At 43.7% G+C, this 17,717-nt stretch overlaps 1 protein-coding gene across 1 annotated transcript in view; it reads right to left on the reverse strand.

Moving 5' to 3' along the window:
* Positions 1-3,439: 3,439 nt before the first annotated feature.
* Positions 3,440-17,717, reverse strand: part of VOPP1 (VOPP1, WBP1/VOPP1 family member) — a 51,231-nt gene continuing 36,953 nt past the window's right edge. The window contains exons 4-5 of the mRNA XM_006022161.3: positions 15,670-15,806; positions 3,440-7,974 (exon numbers count right to left, since the gene is read on the reverse strand). Of these exons, the coding sequence (XP_006022223.1) occupies positions 7,793-7,974; positions 15,670-15,806 (319 nt within the window). The 3' untranslated portion in view covers positions 3,440-7,792. The remainder of the gene's footprint in view (positions 7,975-15,669; positions 15,807-17,717) is intronic.

Consider the following 17,717-nt stretch of genomic DNA (forward strand, 5'->3'; position numbering starts at 1 on the left):
CAAGGTAACTATGCAGGCAGCTGGAGTTCCATGCTACTAGTGCTGTGCTTTTAGCAGTCCCCCATTAGCTCAGGCATGTCTGCATAAGCTGCCAACACAGCAATGACTGCAGTGCAGATCTACTCCAAGATGCAGACAGCTAAGCAGTGTCCCAGGTGCTTTTTATAAAGAACATAGTACAGTGGTTCTGGAGATGCAGCTCAGACTCCAATGATTCCTTGCTACAATAACACTTTTCAAACTCGTCCCACATGCTATACACTATCTACCTTACGACTCCTCTCTAGCCATTACTGTTCTCTAGCTTCTCCCTCCCATTTAACATGTGTTGTAACTCAGTTCTTCCAGATAAACAGGATGCTGGATGTTTCCCCAAAACTGAACATCCTTTGGTTGTTTCTTGCCCAATTTCTGGCTCTAGGCCACAGGTCTGCACCCCCCACATCCTGTGGAACCAGGGAGGAGGATCTGGGGGATGCTTACAACATTTCAGCAGCAGGGAGCTTTACTTGGGCGGCAGGGAGAAATGGTGGTGGCACTGCAGAGGAAGAGTGGCAGTGGCCATGGCTGCAGCTACAGCAGTCTGGGATGGGTTGAAAGTAGCCTGTGTTCCAAGAAAAGCCCAAGTTTCCCCCTGTTCCACAACGTTGCTAAGTCCTGCTCTAGGCCCTTCACAATGTCACTCTGTTTTTCATGCCCATCTTACTGCAGTAATCTGCTCTGTCACTTTATCACATGTTCTTTACCTCTTCATGGGTCCTCTCCATCCTTTCAACCCCCAAATACACTCCATAGTCAACCCCACAAAGCTGAAGACCAAAATTCTCCATTCTGAAAGTTGCCCACCTCAACACCATCATTTTTTTGAAACACTAATAAGCAATAATGGTCAAGCTTTTTGACCTGGCTTTCTGACCTGGCCCAAAGAACTGAAGTGAGAGCTGAGCAAGCTGTTTGTCAACCTGACAAGGATTTATAAAACAATTCAGCCTGTGAAATAAATAAAAAGGAAGGTTTTTTTATGGAGTTTTTGCATGTCAGATATGGGTTAGTTTAATAATCGTGGAGTGTGTGTGTGTGCGTGTGCACGCACACGTGGGTGTAGATCATAACCACTCATGATGATTCAACTATGTGCTTGTAACATTCCTTTCCCACTGTCACATAGGTAATGATACCCTCCTTATAATAGATCAGGGGAATAATTCCCTGCACTACAATCAAAGCACAGTGTCACTCCAACTCATTTTTCATCTCAGATCCTAAAGGCACAACATATGCATTATTAATTACTACTTAGTGTCACAACCCAAAGGGTGTGATTTTTGTTTGTGTGTGCTTCGGCACTGCTAAATTGTCCCTGCTAAATTGCAGCTTCTTTGCACGGTGGAGTTTTCTGCTGCAAAAGAGAACCCCGGTGCAAGGAACGAGTTTCCCGCCAATTTGAAGCTTTCTTTGCAGGGTGCATTTCTTTGTTGCAGCACAGAAATGCTCGTTGCAAAGAGTTCCCGCCATTTGTATGCTAATTCGAGTCCCATTATTGGCCAGTTCTAAACTATTCACACGTGGCGGCTAGTGATGGGCTTGCTAGCCATATAAAAAGCTTGTGTGGTTTCCGCCCAAGTTGGAGGACTCCACGACTACCAGGAGGAGGAGACTTCACGCTGTGTGAAGATCTCTAAGCGCTGCGGATCCTTACGGACCCAGTGCATTTAAAGCAGGCAATGGAGGTCTGATCAACCTCTAGCCTCTCCCCGTCGCTGATCGCAGTCCAGACGTATCCCTTCCCGCGCGCAAAAGAACTGGACCCACGGAGCCTAGCAAACTTCGTGTGAATGAGTGAGCAGAAGGACCCAGGGAGCCTAGCAAGCTTCGTGTGAGTTTATTCAGAGCTCTTCCGGACGAGTACTTTCTTCGGCTGACACAACGGGTTCGCGTGTTCAGAGCCTTCAGCCGGATTGGGCTAGAGTTCACGAGTCTAGAACTCTTGTCCGCTTCTCTTCTTTCCTGTCTGTAACCGCAACTTAAGCAAGCTTTCCAGCCTACACCACTGCCATCTCGGTGTAAGTAAACAATCTTTTAAACTACCGCTACGCGTCCGTGCCTAATTCCAGCTCGAAGGCCTTCCCTCTCCGCCCTGGCGTGCCCGGGCTGCTGGCCACAGCCCACGTGCAGTGCAAAAAGGGCTCGGGTCGCTCCTGGCCCGCACACTTAGCACTTTGGGGACAGATACAGTAAAGGATTCAAGCACCATAACTCCTGTTGGGTGCCTTGCCACTGGAGTGGGATCCTATATAGGGTCCCTATACATGGGGAGAACACAGCAACTCAGAATGGGTTCCATAACAACCAGCTCTGAAGGAAGGTTCCCATGTCCCTCTTTTCACCAAAGTGAGCAGAACTTGCTCTTGAACAGTATAAAAGTGGCTGCCAGAAAAGTAAGAAAAAGTGGTGGTGCCTCACTCTTGTAAATAATAGCATGATGCTTGCCACAGCCTCAAAGCTAGTGAGAGACAGCTAGGCAGGAGCAGCATAGGTCCCCCAGAGCCTGATCCCAGCCATGTGAAGGTAGTGTGGGGCCCCTGGAGCTTGATCTAGGCTGGGCAGAGGTAACACTGGGCCCTATCCAGACCACAGATAGGCCCTGAGCCATTCATCTGGCCCACAGGGCCAAAATCACGAGCACCACTGATAAAGATTATTCTGTGGGCAGCACTCTTCACCCAGCCAACCCCCTCCCTCATTAAAAGTTGGACCACTGAGCAGAAAATAATTTATTACTGGGTCCGGCAATTAGAGCACATATCTGGGATATGGAAGACTCAGGTTCAAAAGTACACTAAACTGGTTTGAACCTTGCTTATTTAGTTCAAGGAGGGGAAAACAGCAGCTTCTTGAGCAAAGCCTGACCCAACAGGTGTGCTCAGAAAAGGGCCATCAGCCTAGTCATGTATGTAGGTAGACAGGAAAAGGGCCTGGCTTAAGAATCTTATTGGGTTCAGGCATGAGGCTCCAAGAAACTGAGTTTTCTTAGATTGGAAATGGCTGTGTGCATATCAAACAGGCACCTAGGAAGTTAACCAGTGCCGAGATGCTTCCAGTGCTAGACAGCACGTAGGGATGGACCAGCTTGGGTCCAAAGTGTATCAGGGCTAGGACCCAGCTCTTATTGCTACTGCTTTTCCTTGCAGCTGCATTGGCTGTGGATCCAACTGAGGCACAAGCAACGCCCCTGCTGACTGTAGCTCTGTGGTCCAGATCCTGTTGTTCTGTGGGCTGAATTCTGTCTGTGGCCCATAGGTTACCAATCCCTTTTTGAAGATCTCAGTGGATCTGCACTTTGCCTCAACTAAAGTCCCTTTGTGGCTTTAGCACTGTGTTCCTTCGTTTTGTATAAAATGGACACCTCACAGTTTAGCTTTCCCTTAACATAAATCCTTTTTAAGCTAGGAGAAAAGCAATAAAAAGTAATTAGATGGCTAGAAATTCTTCATCTTTAACCAAATGCAGCTTAAAGGACCTTTCTATTGAACCTGGTTTAGGGTAAAAGCCACAGCTGTAAAAATACTGATTCTGACCACATTTACCTCCAAACTGTTTTGGACAAAAGAAGCAAGGTACACACCCAGACCAATTTTATTTTGCATACATATGAAACAGGACCCTAAAAAACGTACAGGGTTTTCTTTTTTTTCCCCTTTTATATTTTTTTTTACTAAAAAAGAAAAAAAGTTAAAAAACTTGAAAAAGAGGAGAGGAAAAGCATGCAAGCAATCTGAAAGTAATTCATAGGGTTACTCATATAGCTGCTATGTTTTCAATTAAGTACCAAAGAACTTCACTAGAACAGGAGTTTAACTTCATTGTAAGGGGTGGTATAATCCACCAACATAAATAAAGAAACAATCAATTAGATTGAAAAAAACAAAACCCCCCCCCAAATTTACCAGAATTTGAATTTCAATATAAAGCATAAAAGAGTTCACTGTAAAAGGGCTCTACCCAATGTTATCAGGAAAACATTAGCTTTCTTAGAAGACACATTAATCATGTACATACATATATTTAAAAATTTAACACCACCTATGTTCTAATACTATAGGTCCCAGTCTGATTAAAGAAAAAAGAAATTCTTGATTCATTTAAGAAAAAAAATGAAGACAGTGCATACACAGCCATATAATATGATGTAGGTAGGCAGTTTTAAAGTTAGTGTGCACACTACTTTAGAAAATATGTACAGTCATAGTGTGCAGACAGATGGGTCTTTTGAACCTGAACAAAACATAGCTAATTCCCATCTAAAATGTCCACTGAACCTGTATTTCAAACCACAAAAGCCATATCCTTTCCCTGGTGGATGGTTAGATAAAGCATTTTAATAGCAATAGCCTCAGAATAACATACTATTACTGCAATACTTGAGAAAAAATAAACTACTTTTCTTTTACTTCCTCTCATCCTTGAGCTCAATGCAAGGGTCAATGGGTGGAATTCTCTGTTTTGTGGTATGCAGGAGCCTGGACTAAATGATCTAATGGCTCCTTCTGGTTTTAAGACCTGTGAATCTCCAAGTAGCTTGACAACATGAGAGAACATCAAGTGCAAGATTCTCCTTGGAGGGGAAACCTGTAGTGATGACCTCAAATCTTCTGCTATGCTGTATACATAGAAGTGTGTGTGGAAAAACCACACAGGTGAGGAGATCAGAACAGACAGTGGCCTTGATTCTGCAAACTTGTGTGTGCATACTTAACCTTCAGCACATGGAGAATTCCACTGATGTCCTACGGCTTAAAGCCAAGTACACGTGAGTTTGCAAGATCACTTTTGACATCATGGCAGTGGGAATTGCTGAATGACCTGAAATAGTAATGAGATTACCAAAGATTTAGATGCAGCTAGGTAGTTAAGATCATTTACATGGAGCTGGGAAAGACTTTTGCCCTTCAATATTACCCATATACAATACCTTAGGATGATTCAAAATGTGGCACAGAAAGTTAAATTAAGCTGGTGGGAAGGGGATGGGTGAAGGTGGCTAAGCCCATTCTGTAAATTTTGGGGGGGAAAAAATGATGAAAGATATTGGAATGTGACGGTTAGTTTTTAATCCACAACAGAGTCTGAAGGGATAAATGAGAGATCAGGTCAAACATCTTGGGGGATACATAAACATAACTAGCATGATAGAAGGTGAAGAACATGTCATATACTATGAGATTCTACAGTATTGTACAGTAAAATGTAGTACCTTCTTCCAGCCTAAGACGATAAGTGGATATGAGCATTGTATTCAACACTTTTAAAAGCATATGTTGAGTATGAGGACACATGGAAAGATATGATCTGAGAGTCCATGTGGTATTGACTAGAATATAAAGGCAAGTGCAACTGCAGAGCCCTATTCTAATTTCTTAACAGCGTAATTATACCAACTTAACTTGAGTTATTCCTGGCTGACACCAACCTAAGTGAGCTTGGAATCATGCCTGCAGCTGTTAAAAAAGACTGTAGTAAGAAAACCCTAAAAATGACCAAACTTTACTGTTAGCATTAACTTGATATTTATTGTCTTTATTCCTCTATTGATTTCTCTGTGAGAGCAAGACTAATAGTCAGATATAGAGATAAAACCCAGATCAAACAGCAGCCAGTACAGCTCCTGGCAGGGAGCTAATATTTATTCACTAAACAAATCTAAATATTTTCTTTGGGCCAAATCTTAATCTAATTGAAATCAAACGCAAAACCTTTAGAGTGGGCTGAATCTAGCTGAAGTCCAACACTAAGTGATACAAAATGGGTTATGGTATGTAATAAAATGTGTAATCGATTCAATTTCACTGTAGCTATACCAGGCAGATTCCCCCCCTTGGGTGTACATCAGTGGAGGGGGTCCAGGAAGTATTCTCTTTCCTCTCTGTGGCCATGAACTGCTGATTCTCAATATGAGTTTTACCTGTGCTAGAAGAGCTGGATTTTGCTCTTGAAAGGTTGGTGCCACTTCAAAAAGTGACTACAAGCAGCACTGCAAATTCTTTGGCAAACAACACAAAGTGTCCAAAGGAGAAGAGGAGCCAGGTTTAAGCTGCCATGTTCTCGCTCAGCGACTTCTGTACCGAAGACACTCAGACTGTAAGCAGAGTTGTTCTCTGACTGCCAAACCTCAAAGTTAACTTGGGCCTTGAGAACCAAGGTCTCACATGTCATCATCTGTAACAAGTGTTCTGGAGGCTGAAGAATATCCAGGATTATATTTGTGACAATGCATGTGCTTTCAGAGAAAGCTGTGAGTTACACGTGTGCATCCTTATTCTTTCAGTGGCTGGCCCAGCTGCAACAGACAGGAAGTTAGAAAACAATTCTACATATGTTGGGCAAGGGGCTGAGGGAGCGGTTTAACAAGTCCAAGAGCAGTAAAAAGCAACAGTCATGTTTGTCACTCAGATAAGCAGATGCAACTGAATACACACAGGCTAGAAAGCCACCATTTTTCCCCATCATCACTTTCAGAGTAGCACCACACTTTAATTGGAAATATTTGAAATTTAAAAAATCACCCCCATCAACACTTCCAAGTGGAAGGGGGCTACTTTGTTTGTTTAAAGTCTGGTGCAGATGCTTAGCATAATGTCCAGGGCTTTGGCTGCCAGAGGCAGCTGAATGGTCAAAGTGTCTGTGCACCAGGCTAAAAGGTTATTGCAGGTTATGCAGTTATAATAGTGGTAAGAGAGGGTTTTGTAGAATCCAACACTAGGCGAGGACAACATTCTTGTACACACAGACAGACGTATGGTGATCTAATATGCTGAATGGCTCCAGGATCCAGTCATTTCCCAGTGAAATCAATGACAAAACTCCTTTTGATTTCCAAGGGAACAAGACTGGGACCCGAGGTCCCTCCTCCGTATTTTTCCCCTCATTAACCTTAGGGCAGAAACTCTTTTGTGCATCCTGATATTTCTAAGTTCTTTCTCTTACACTCTGAAACTGTACACTGATAACACTTCCCCCCACTACATTTAGATCATCAACAGTATTATACAATCCTTGGCAAACAACAACATGTGTCCAAAGAAGAAGAGGAGCCAGGTTTAAGCTGCCGTATTCAGAGTCCTGTGCAGGTAGGTCAAGACATTGCAGCCCTGCCCATTCATGGTTTCTAGGCTCCATCTTTTACAGCAATGAAGTCCAAGAAGGACAAACAGAACACATCCCCTTGACTCAACTAATCTCAATTTCTCATTCATCTGATGGCTTCCAGAACAACTAGTCTCCCTTTGCCACAGAACAGAGCTTTATAAGAAAGCCATGTACCATGATTGGTGGGAGGGTGGTCGTAGTCCATTTAACTAGCTTACACTGCCCCATTTCTCCTTTCCTCCCCCAGCTCACTGCCTCTCTCCTTTCCACTGGAATTCCACATTCCATAGATTACTTTGGGGTTGAATAAAAAACTCAAGAGCTGCTGCCATATTTTGCCACGCGCATTAATATACACATTTAAAATAAAACAATAAATAAAGAGAAAACATAAAGGATTTAAATATCTGTTTCCATTAAAAGGTTTAAAAAGACTTTACTCTTGAATTGAAGACAAAAGGAAAATCCACCCCCTATTGGAAAAAAAAAAGAAAAAAAAAATCACCCCTTGCAAGTAACATTAATGGGAAAGGCGGGGGAGATTAGAGAACCAGCAAGTGTTCAAAAGGGCTGAAAGCCCTCCACCCCTGTCATTTTGCAATGGCACCTTCTTCCTACAGAGTTAGGTTACATAGCAGCAGAGTTGTTACGTGGAGGATTTCACCACTTGCTCATATGGGGGTGGTGGTGTGTTGCAGTAGGAAGGTGGAGGTGGGTAAACCGGGTTTCCCTGTGGGGAGTTGGGCTGGACGTGGAAGGCCATAGCCATGGGATTCATCACAGGTCCTCCTGGATCAGTGTAATATGGCATCCCAGGTTGCGGCGCACCTGAAAAAGAGAGAGAGAAGGCACACTGATTGGCAAATTGGAAAAATTGGGATTTTTTAGTGGGGGAAAGAGAAGACAGTCTTTAAAAAAATTGAAAAGGTCTGCTATAAAGTGGATGGCAGTCCATTGTTCTGCGTGTCCACAGGAGACAGGACAAGAATCAATGGGCTTGAGTTGCAACAAGGGAAACTGAAGTTAGATATTAGGAAGGACTTTCTAACTATGAAGGTGATTCAGCACTTAGGCACCCAAATCCTTTTGTGGACCTAGCCTTGAATGCTTGTATCATCCCTCATACCGAGGCACAGAGAGCACATTAAGGAGATAACATAAAGAAAATTCATTTTTGCTAGGGGGAAGAGAGGTGGAGTCAGGAAGGAAAAAATATTATTTACAACCTTTCCTTCTTTAATGAATAAAGGGTAGGGATGTGGAGTTCAGGGAAAGTTTTCCATGGGAGGAGAGGAAAGACAGGACTGGACAAGACTCATGGCAGGTAAGAGTCCCAAGGCCAGGCCTTCCTCTGCAATGACTTCACTGCCACAGGGACATCCCTCTCTGCTAGCCCAGTGCTTTGCAGCAAGCATAGTTGTCTAGAGAAGGAGCCAGAGGCATCGTATTAGCCACAAAAGAAAACTGGTCGGTTTTCCAAGATACTAGAGACCAACAAAGGAAGAAACCCTCTTTAAAATGAGGCTGCTAGTGCAGTCACAGTGTCAGAGTCATGGAAATTCACACCATAGTACAGGGGTTGTCTACCGGGGGGTATGCATACCCCCAGGGGTACTTGGGAAGGCCCTAGGGGGTATGTGTGGGTGGGTGGGGAAGGAGCACCTCCACCCACCACCCTGGGCTGCCACCTCCCAGGAGCAGGGCCAGAGGGAGACAAAGGCAGCAGCGCCCTTCTGCAGGCCACACAGATGCTACTCGGCTGGCCAGATGCGGTGGGTGGGAGAGTGGGAATGCTTTCATGTGGCAGCTGCTGCTACCCCTGGGCTGTGCACACCACACACCCCCCCCCCCCCCCGCTTCGCGTCCAGCTACCAGGGGTACACGTATTAAAAAGGTTGAAAACCCCTGCCATAATAGAATGCAGACATTTTACTGCTCTGAGGCCTCTTTCTGTCTGGATCTGTGCATCAGACCAAGAACACCAAGGCCATGTTTTCAAAAGGGAGGGTCAAATCTACCACAAAACAAGCATGCCCAGAGTCTACAGATATTGAGTGTGTGTCTGCATGCTGGCATTTGTGTGCAGGATGAGGGGGACAGTACAGGCATGTGCACGTTGCTCTAGGTACATGGGCAATTCTTCCCAGGCAGTTGGGATCTGCAGGGCCTAGTCATTACATCCAGAAAAACTTAACAGGCCTCACTTAGGGCCTGATCCAATCCCAACTTTGTTCTGCAGCCTAGAAGGACAAAAGGTAGAGGATGGGAAGGTTGCTGCTTGTTTTTTGATACTTATTTTGCACCCCACAGAGTGATTCCAGAATTACACACACAGAATCTTTTGGCTTTTTTTCCCCCCTTATAAGTTTCTCTGTTAATTAAGATCTTCATTCAGAATCTTTCCAGATGCATAAAGCACTGCCTGGTATTTTATAATGAACTACAGTACTCCTCTGTTGTTGCATTGGCTGTGCTCTAATGGCCCTAGCTTTTACTCTGGCATGTGATAGGATGATTTTGGTGTTTCATATATTGTTCCCTACAGGTATGGGTGAGGGTTTGAAGAAGTGATTTTGAGGAAACCTTCTGTTAACAATAACTTGTAAATGTCCAGGAGACCCCTTCCAATCATATATTCTTATAATATACTGAACATTTTTGTACATTTGGATGTGCCCCCAAGCCATTGGTCTCATTCTAAGACAGGTCTCACCTCTTAGAGGTGGTTCTGCTCAACCTAACTGGAGTTGGGCTGAATCACATACTTCAGTCAATAAAGTCTACTTCATATAGTGGGACAGGATCTCTTAGCACAGAATAAGATTAAGAAATGTCACATTCTCCAAGTACTAAATTAATTTCATGACAATGCTGAAATCTAATTCCACAGAGTCACAGGGAAGTTGTAATCAAAAGGAAATTCCCTGACTCCCATGTGATGCCAAGGAAATCAGAGAGAGCTTCCATTAAGAAGGATGGGAAATGTGCTCCTGACTCTTTAGATAGCATAATGCTCAGTGAAATCCCAGATCACATGGTTTCAGTAAGTAAAGTCAGGCTGTCTGGTAATGTCACAAGGTTTGTCTCTGTGAATACACAAATCTCTTTTTCATGGCAAGACAGAGGTAACAGATTATGCTTGTCAAACAACAGTCTTTTACTTGGGGGCTGGCTCCCCAATTCTCCTCTGAAGAGAACAGACCCAAAAGGGCTGTCCTGTGGATGACCAGTTTCCATGTTTCAGTTGTTAATGGATTCAGTGTTACTACAGAAGTAGTATTACTGCAGTGTTACCCAGACACATTGAATCTTTAAACTTTCCTCAATCCTCTCTCAGGCTCAGAAAACCTATAGTTATATACATCCATTGAGCTTGTAGTGGTTCAAGAGGGTGTTTTGGCCTGTTAAAAGAATAAGCAGAATAGAATAACAGGCCAAAGCACATAAGGAAAAGCAGATTGGGAGGACAGCATCTTCTCTTAGGTCACCCCTAAGAAAGGAACCCTTCCAAATAATTTCCCTTCTTCCTATACCCAGTCAGCAGGAGCTCTCCATTTTGCTTCAGCTCAAGGTAGTTAATTTTGTCCTTACAGAATGGAATCATGGAGACCAGATTAGGAACTGAATCCAAATCAGTGCAGGTACATTTGCATCTACATGTCCTATCGAGCTAGGACTCCTTAAGCATTTTGTCAAAAATCTTGTGTATTTCTGAATTATAGCTCTGGGTGCAGATACATACCATGATTACTACTCAATACTTTAGCCTGGCTTTTAATCTTTAGTAAATGTACTCCATAGTAAAAAATCAGTTATTCCAAGCTACCTGCCCACAGAAAGTGCTATTGCAACAACTGGCCAGTAGATGTCAGGGAGTCTACTTCACTGAGCATACTTTAGGATGACTTTGACTAAGAGGATACACAATTTACCCTAGTGTTTATCGTTGGTCCTCATTTTCAAGCAGTAACTTTACCTCAGAGAGAAAAGTGACTTACACTGGTTTAAGACTGTGCATCATGTGGCCACTCTGTGTAATCTGTTTACACTACAGTAACCATGTTGTGTACTGTGGATACTGGAGGGTATCTACACTCATGGATTCAACAGAAACCCAGGAACAGGAGTGGCAGAGTGCATTACACACTGCTGGCAAGAAAATCAGTCATTAATGTTAAAATGCCTGGGGTTATCTTTAATATAGGTGTGGGAGTGTGGAAATAAACTGTGTATAAATAAGTGATGCATGTTTCAGGTTCAATAAACCCATGAGCAAAATCAAGGCTGGATCCTGACCTTGCAGGATCACTTCATAGGACCATGTCCACACCACCTCTATGTCAGATACAGGGGCACAGCCATGACCTACATTCCACCCTCTCTCACACTAAGCACACCAAATCCCAGAAATGAGGCAATGCGGCTGCATCAAACATCCCGCAAGTGTTTATGGTTCAGTATATCAGAAATAGTAAAAAACCATTCAGCCTTTGAAATGCCAAGAAGCTCCAGATGCCATTAGACTCAAGGGACGCATTTACATGAGATGCTTTACTGCTCAGTAGAGCAATTACTGCGTAATAAGTGTCACCATCTACATGTGCAGATCCTTACTGTGCAGTAATTTGCTCTACTCAGCAGTTAATCTGCTACCTGCAAATGCAAGTAGTAAATTAACTGCCAAGTAATTACTGTGCTGTAAGGCATGTGTAAATGGCTGACCAGGAGCATGTTTGCTTCCAGTCAGCTGGGCAGCAGGGGGCAGATTATTCCCTGCCCCCAGGAGCTGCCTGTGGCCAGGGCAGGCTCCACCACCAGAGCCCAGGCATGGACACTGTCCCCCTGCCCTGGAAGCAGGGAGCTCCCAGCCCCTGCTTTGCAATCGCCATCTCCCAGTCCCCCCTCCACAACTGCAATTGTGAAGTGGGGGCTGGAAGCTCCCTGCACAGGGAGAGTTCGCCACCCAGCCTGGAGCTGACTGAGACCTGCCCCAGAGCAGGACAGCTCCCAGCCAGCCCCGGACTGCACAGGACAGTCTGCATATGCAGCTTGGAACTGGCTAGTGACTGTCATCCCTACAGCCCGGGAACTGTCCCAGTCAGAGGCAGGTCCCAGCCCCTCAGCTCTTTCCCAGCCCCATGTCCTGATCACACGATCAAGGCACAGGGCTTGGAAAGAGCTGCAAGGAAGGGGTAGGTCCCAGCCCCCTGTCCTGATTCACCAGTATCCTTTCCAAACCCCGTGCCATCGGCTGGGAGCTCCCTGCTGCTAAAGCAGAGGGACATTCTCCCAGCCCAGACTCTGCCACTGGAGCCTGCTCTGGCAGCAGGCAGGTCCCGGCGACAGGGAACAATTTCCCGCTGTCTCCTGGCCCCAAGCTCCCTGCCAGCCCCTGGGTTAGCACCCAGGGATAACTTAGAGCTCCCCCTGGCTGCTGCAGAGTGGCCGAGATCAGACTGCTGCCAGAAACAGCAAATCTGCTCCCAAATGGGTATATGTGTAGATGCCTGCCCAGGGTGGATTTACTCCAGAGTAAATTGCTCTGGAGTAAACCCATCCAGGAGCATTTGCATGTGTAGATGTGCCCAAGGAGAACTGTGATCAGCCTTGTAGGCCTTACACATGCTTTAAAGGACAGGCCTGATCAGAAACATAGAAGAATACAGAAAGAGTAAGATGGAAGGAAAGGAGAATGAGGCTCTAGACCAGTGAGTCTCAAGTAGGGTGCCCTGGAGTCCTCTGACAGCCTGTGAAGGGAGGTGCCAGAGGGTAGGAAATAAGTGCAGGCTTTTCCCTTCCAGCCATTACTCCCCCTCTCCCATTCACAGAATCATAGAAAATTAGGGCTGGAAGGGACCTCAGGAGGTCATCTAGTCCAATCCCCTGCTCAAAGCAGAACCAGCCCCAACTACATCATCCCAGCCAAAGTTTTGTCTAGCCAGGTCTTGAAAACCTCCAAAGACAGAGATTCCACAACCTCTCTGGGTAACCTGTTCCATCCTCATTCACTGCAGCACAGGCTCTCAAATTAATTAGTTTTTGAAATGGGTTGCTGCTCAATCACAAAGGTTATAGAGGGATTCCTCAAGTCTAAAAAAAGTTGAGAACTACTGCTTCGAAAGGCACTCTTTTGAAAGCATTAGAAAATTGCCTCCGATTAGTTTAGGAGTAACTTTGCCACTGCTTGGGTGGGACTGATTCATGTGTTCATAGATTTTTTTAAAAACAGGAAAACTTGACTTGCCATGAATCAGTCTGTTCACATGTCCATCTTAATCTTGGCTCATGGAAGACACTGAGTAAGGGCTTACCCAAGCTAAGGACCTGACACAAAGTCCACTGACTTGAGTGGGCTCGGAATTCTGTCCAAAAAACTTTTACAAAACACTTTTAAAATCAGGTTTCATACATAGGAAATGAAAAGACTTAACTGAACTAGTTACTTTATATTTACGTGCGACTTCTGCCCTCTGGAGTGCAACTGAAAACCAAGGCTCTGTTCTAAAACTGAATATGGTATTTGTCAGTCCAGCCACAAAACATCCCTTGTTTATATAACCCCAGGGTTATTTTTGAGGCTTAAAACTTTTTTAGGTTTTTTCCTATTCTGAAAGTAACTAATTTCATGAAAGCATGTGAAAAAAACTCTCAAAAAACCCCATAAAAACAAAAGTATACATGATCTCAATGTAAATGGAAATTTCCTAGGGATTCCACCTTAAAAAATAAAAATAAGCTAAAAGAAAAATATAAAAAAAAGTGCGAGTCAGATGATGTGCACGTGAGATCCAGTTACATCAGCCCACAGGCACCAACTTTTATTTTTGGCACTGGGGGGGGCAGGAGGGGGGGAGGGGATGATGATGATGAACACGTGGAAAGTTTTACACATTTCAGGGAACAGTCCTTTTTCCGAGGTGGGCCCCACATACTTGGCACCTCTGCATTTGACCTTAAGCTGGAAAAGTGTATGTGCATGCACATATAAGGATGCAGCTAATAGAATGGGGGGGTGTTTCCAGAGCTTGTAGAGCATGTCTAGTTGCAACAGACCAGGAAATCAGAATGCAAGCTCTCTCCACACCATGCTGTTTCTGATAAGAACTATTCAAGATATATCCAATGACACCTCTTGCTTTCATTGTATAGGATGGTTGGGATGGGAAGGATCTTGACTCAGCCAGGGGTTTGGACTAGATGGGCTATAGAAGACCCTTCCAGTCCTACTTCTCTATGATTCTATTATTTTAATACAATGTTTTGTGGCAGCTGAATTGTTTCACAGAGATGGATCAATTCACTGAGATTTTCAACAGGAACGTTTTTGAGGTCCATGGTGAACCCAAACAAAAAACCTGAGTGTTTTGTTTCAAAAGGACATTTTGGCATAATTCTACTTCCAAAAGGGTTTAGTGTTGTTTCAACATGGAACTAAAACAGATTTCAAAATCTGCAAAGTTGCTGTGAAATAAAATTACCATCTTCCTGCCAGAATGAGAGCACCAGAAGGCTTCAGCACAGAGGTAGTGTCAGGCTCTCTACAACACGTGTAGATGTCCTGGATATGAAGCAGACATGTGCAATGAGCACAGCATGGCTAGAAGGGTTTCAGGTTATGGTTGCTATGGTGCATAGGTATGTTAGGGTATTATGCCTGGGTATGCCATTAAAGGCAGATGCGACCCTGCTATCTGTGCTGCACAAGGTCTTGCAATCATGAAGCTGGCTTCAAGAGGCCTCACAGGATGACCACACTCTGCTTGTGGCTGAGCCCAATTCCTCAGGGCTCTCTGGGTTGGACTGTTTAGGGAATGGGTAAACTGGGGGAAAATCTGGGCCAGAAAATCCCCTGCTGCACAGATCCTCCAGCTCTCCTCCTTAAAAGTAACTGCTTGCAAATGAGAAAATGATCAAATTAATCTGGAAAGAAGGGGCATTTCCCATATTTTACAAAAATTCAATGAAGGGCAAACTAAAATGTGATTTTTTTTTGTGGGGGGAGAGGGGGGTTGAGCGCAAGACAATGGGAAAACAATCCACTATTGCTGAAAGAAAATTGTTTGGTTATTTCTTTCACAAAAAAATATTTTCCAATGTCCTGTACAAACCATCTGGAACTTGTTACTTGTGTAAGAGAAGAATCTCATGATTATACCATGGCCCATTATTCTGTACATGTTGCAACGGCATAGTTGCCTTATCTGGTTTATATTCATGCAAATAATAATAAAATAAGTTATTGAAAAAAAAAAAACAGTGGGGGAAGAAGGTTAACTATGAAAAAAAATTCCTTTCATAAGAGAATTGTCCTTTTGGAGCTCAATAGCATGAGTAACCACTGAATTCAGCAACATGTTTGAAAGCAATATTTGAACCTATATCCTGTGTGGCGAATTACATTAGTGTTGCATCTGCCCTTAGCCAAAAGTTCTTCAATATTACAAACATGTGATTTTTTTTGTTTTATCCCTGTGCATATGTAAGAAATCAGACAGGCAAGTATGAAGACAGTATGTCTCTAACCTGATGAAGTGTTGGCTGGTTGTCTGGTATAAGACACATTAAAGGTGGGTTCTTCTACTAGTGGGGGAGGGTACATCCTCCTTCGGATGAAGAAACCAGCTCCACAGCAGAAAAGAACTCCCATCATCAGAAGGAACCTGAGAAAAGGAGACACAGAAAGTCACAGTGCAGATGGGTCTAAGTGCACTATTTAGAGAATACAGCTGGAGCTGTTCAATGACTCAGTGAGAGAAACCTGGGTTGTCATGAGTGCCTGCATGCATTTATTCAGATTGGTTAAGACTATTACCTTTTAAGAGCAGGAGTATACCATTCAAGATATCTGCATATGGCAGAACTGGGTGGATACAGTTTTGCCAGACTGTGTGCACTTGCTTGTGTATAGAAAATAGAACTGTGAACCTGAAACATCCTTGGACTTTGTCGCTACCCCTCTGAATAAAACACACCAAGTCCAAACACTGTCAAACTTCCATCCTCTTCAATGTTACATGTTCCAGGCCATTTGGCATAAGCAGGAAAGGAGGTATAGGATAGGGCTGCTGTTCTTAGCTGTACCCCCTGTGGAATTAGGTGTAATCAACGCTTAAAATCGGGATGCTGAAACCTTGAATATCTCAAGCCACAGGCGTTAACTCGTTCCTCTCAGATGCAATTGTTGAAAGGCAAGTGGGCTTTTTATGCTTCAACTCAGATTCACCGTGCTTCTTTTCCCTTCTCTCCTGATTGGCCCTGTACGTCTTCAGTAGAAAGCAGATATAAAACAGCAAGGACATGTCAAGAGTGTTTCTGTTCATCCAGCAGTTTCCCCACCACATTCTCTTTGATGAGACAACAGGCCTACTTATACCCTAAACAAGTTCTTCTTTGCCAGCAGCAGAGTGACTGTGATCTTCACTCAAACTCTAGAACTATCAGCTCTTCTGATCCCTCCTGCACTTCATTCTCTCGCCCAACATCTATCTGGATCAAACCCCAACTCACATTCATGCGAATAAATGACTTGGGCTCAAACTATCTCCTTTTTGGAGCAAGGAGTACCAAGCTAGGATATTTTGAGCACGGTAATAACATTCTTCCGTAAATTGGCCAGAGGATTTGCTGTGGAACAACACAAGATGTTCCTTTCTCTGCTGAGGAGTTGAGTATGTAGAGCACCCTGCTGACCAGTGGAGGGAAGGGCTGAGCCATGTAGGTTTAAAAGCTGGATGGCAGTGTAAAGCACTCACTGCAAAGCACCCAACCCAGTTCTCACTTACACTGCTAGAAGCACAATATGATCCTATGCCATCAAGCCAATGTGAATAAATTCCCTTTTGGCTCCATTCCTGGAAAGTATTCATTCTGAACACAAAGCCTGAGATCAGTAAAGCCACCTTGGGGATTCAGGCACAGAATTCACATTCATTTCAATTGGGTTTATGCATCTAAACTGTCCAAGAAGGTTTGAAAAAAAATCTCAGGCCACCCACAACTTTTAGTTTTCTGTATTGGATGTGTACACATATGCAGTAAATGTAGCTTCTGTATATGTATATTCACACACATGCATATAAGCCATATATACGTGGCTTCTGTTTTACAGAGTTTAATTTCATTTTGGGAATTCATTTTCAGCATAGTTCTATGTGGATGTCAATGAAAAATCCACCAGGAATTTTTGGGGGCTTTCACTTTTCTATACAAGATTTTTTTTTAAAGGTAGTTTCCAAAATTCTTGTCTAAATAGGTTTTAATTTCATTTTTATCAGGAGTGTAATAGTGACTGGCAGATTAGTTCAAGGTTGTTACTAAATCCCTCTCAGTATTTACCATTTTTAATTTCTTGTTCCTTTCCTTCTATTGCTGCCCTCCACAATGAAAATCTGACCATTATGGTCATATTCTTCTGGGGCTTTTGTCCAACGAGGCATTTTAACTGCATCCACAGTCTGCAACACAGTATTGTTTCAAATCTTGCATCCATGTGCAATCCTCCTATCCATAAAACAGCTAACAGAAATGTAGGAGTTGGCTGCTTCTTGGTAGTTAGGACAGGTTTAAATAAA

The sequence above is a fragment of the Alligator sinensis genome, unplaced genomic scaffold (genome assembly GCF_000455745.1).
Source record: "Alligator sinensis unplaced genomic scaffold, ASM45574v1 scaffold213_1, whole genome shotgun sequence".
NCBI classification, from domain to species: Eukaryota; Metazoa; Chordata; order Crocodylia; family Alligatoridae; genus Alligator; species Alligator sinensis.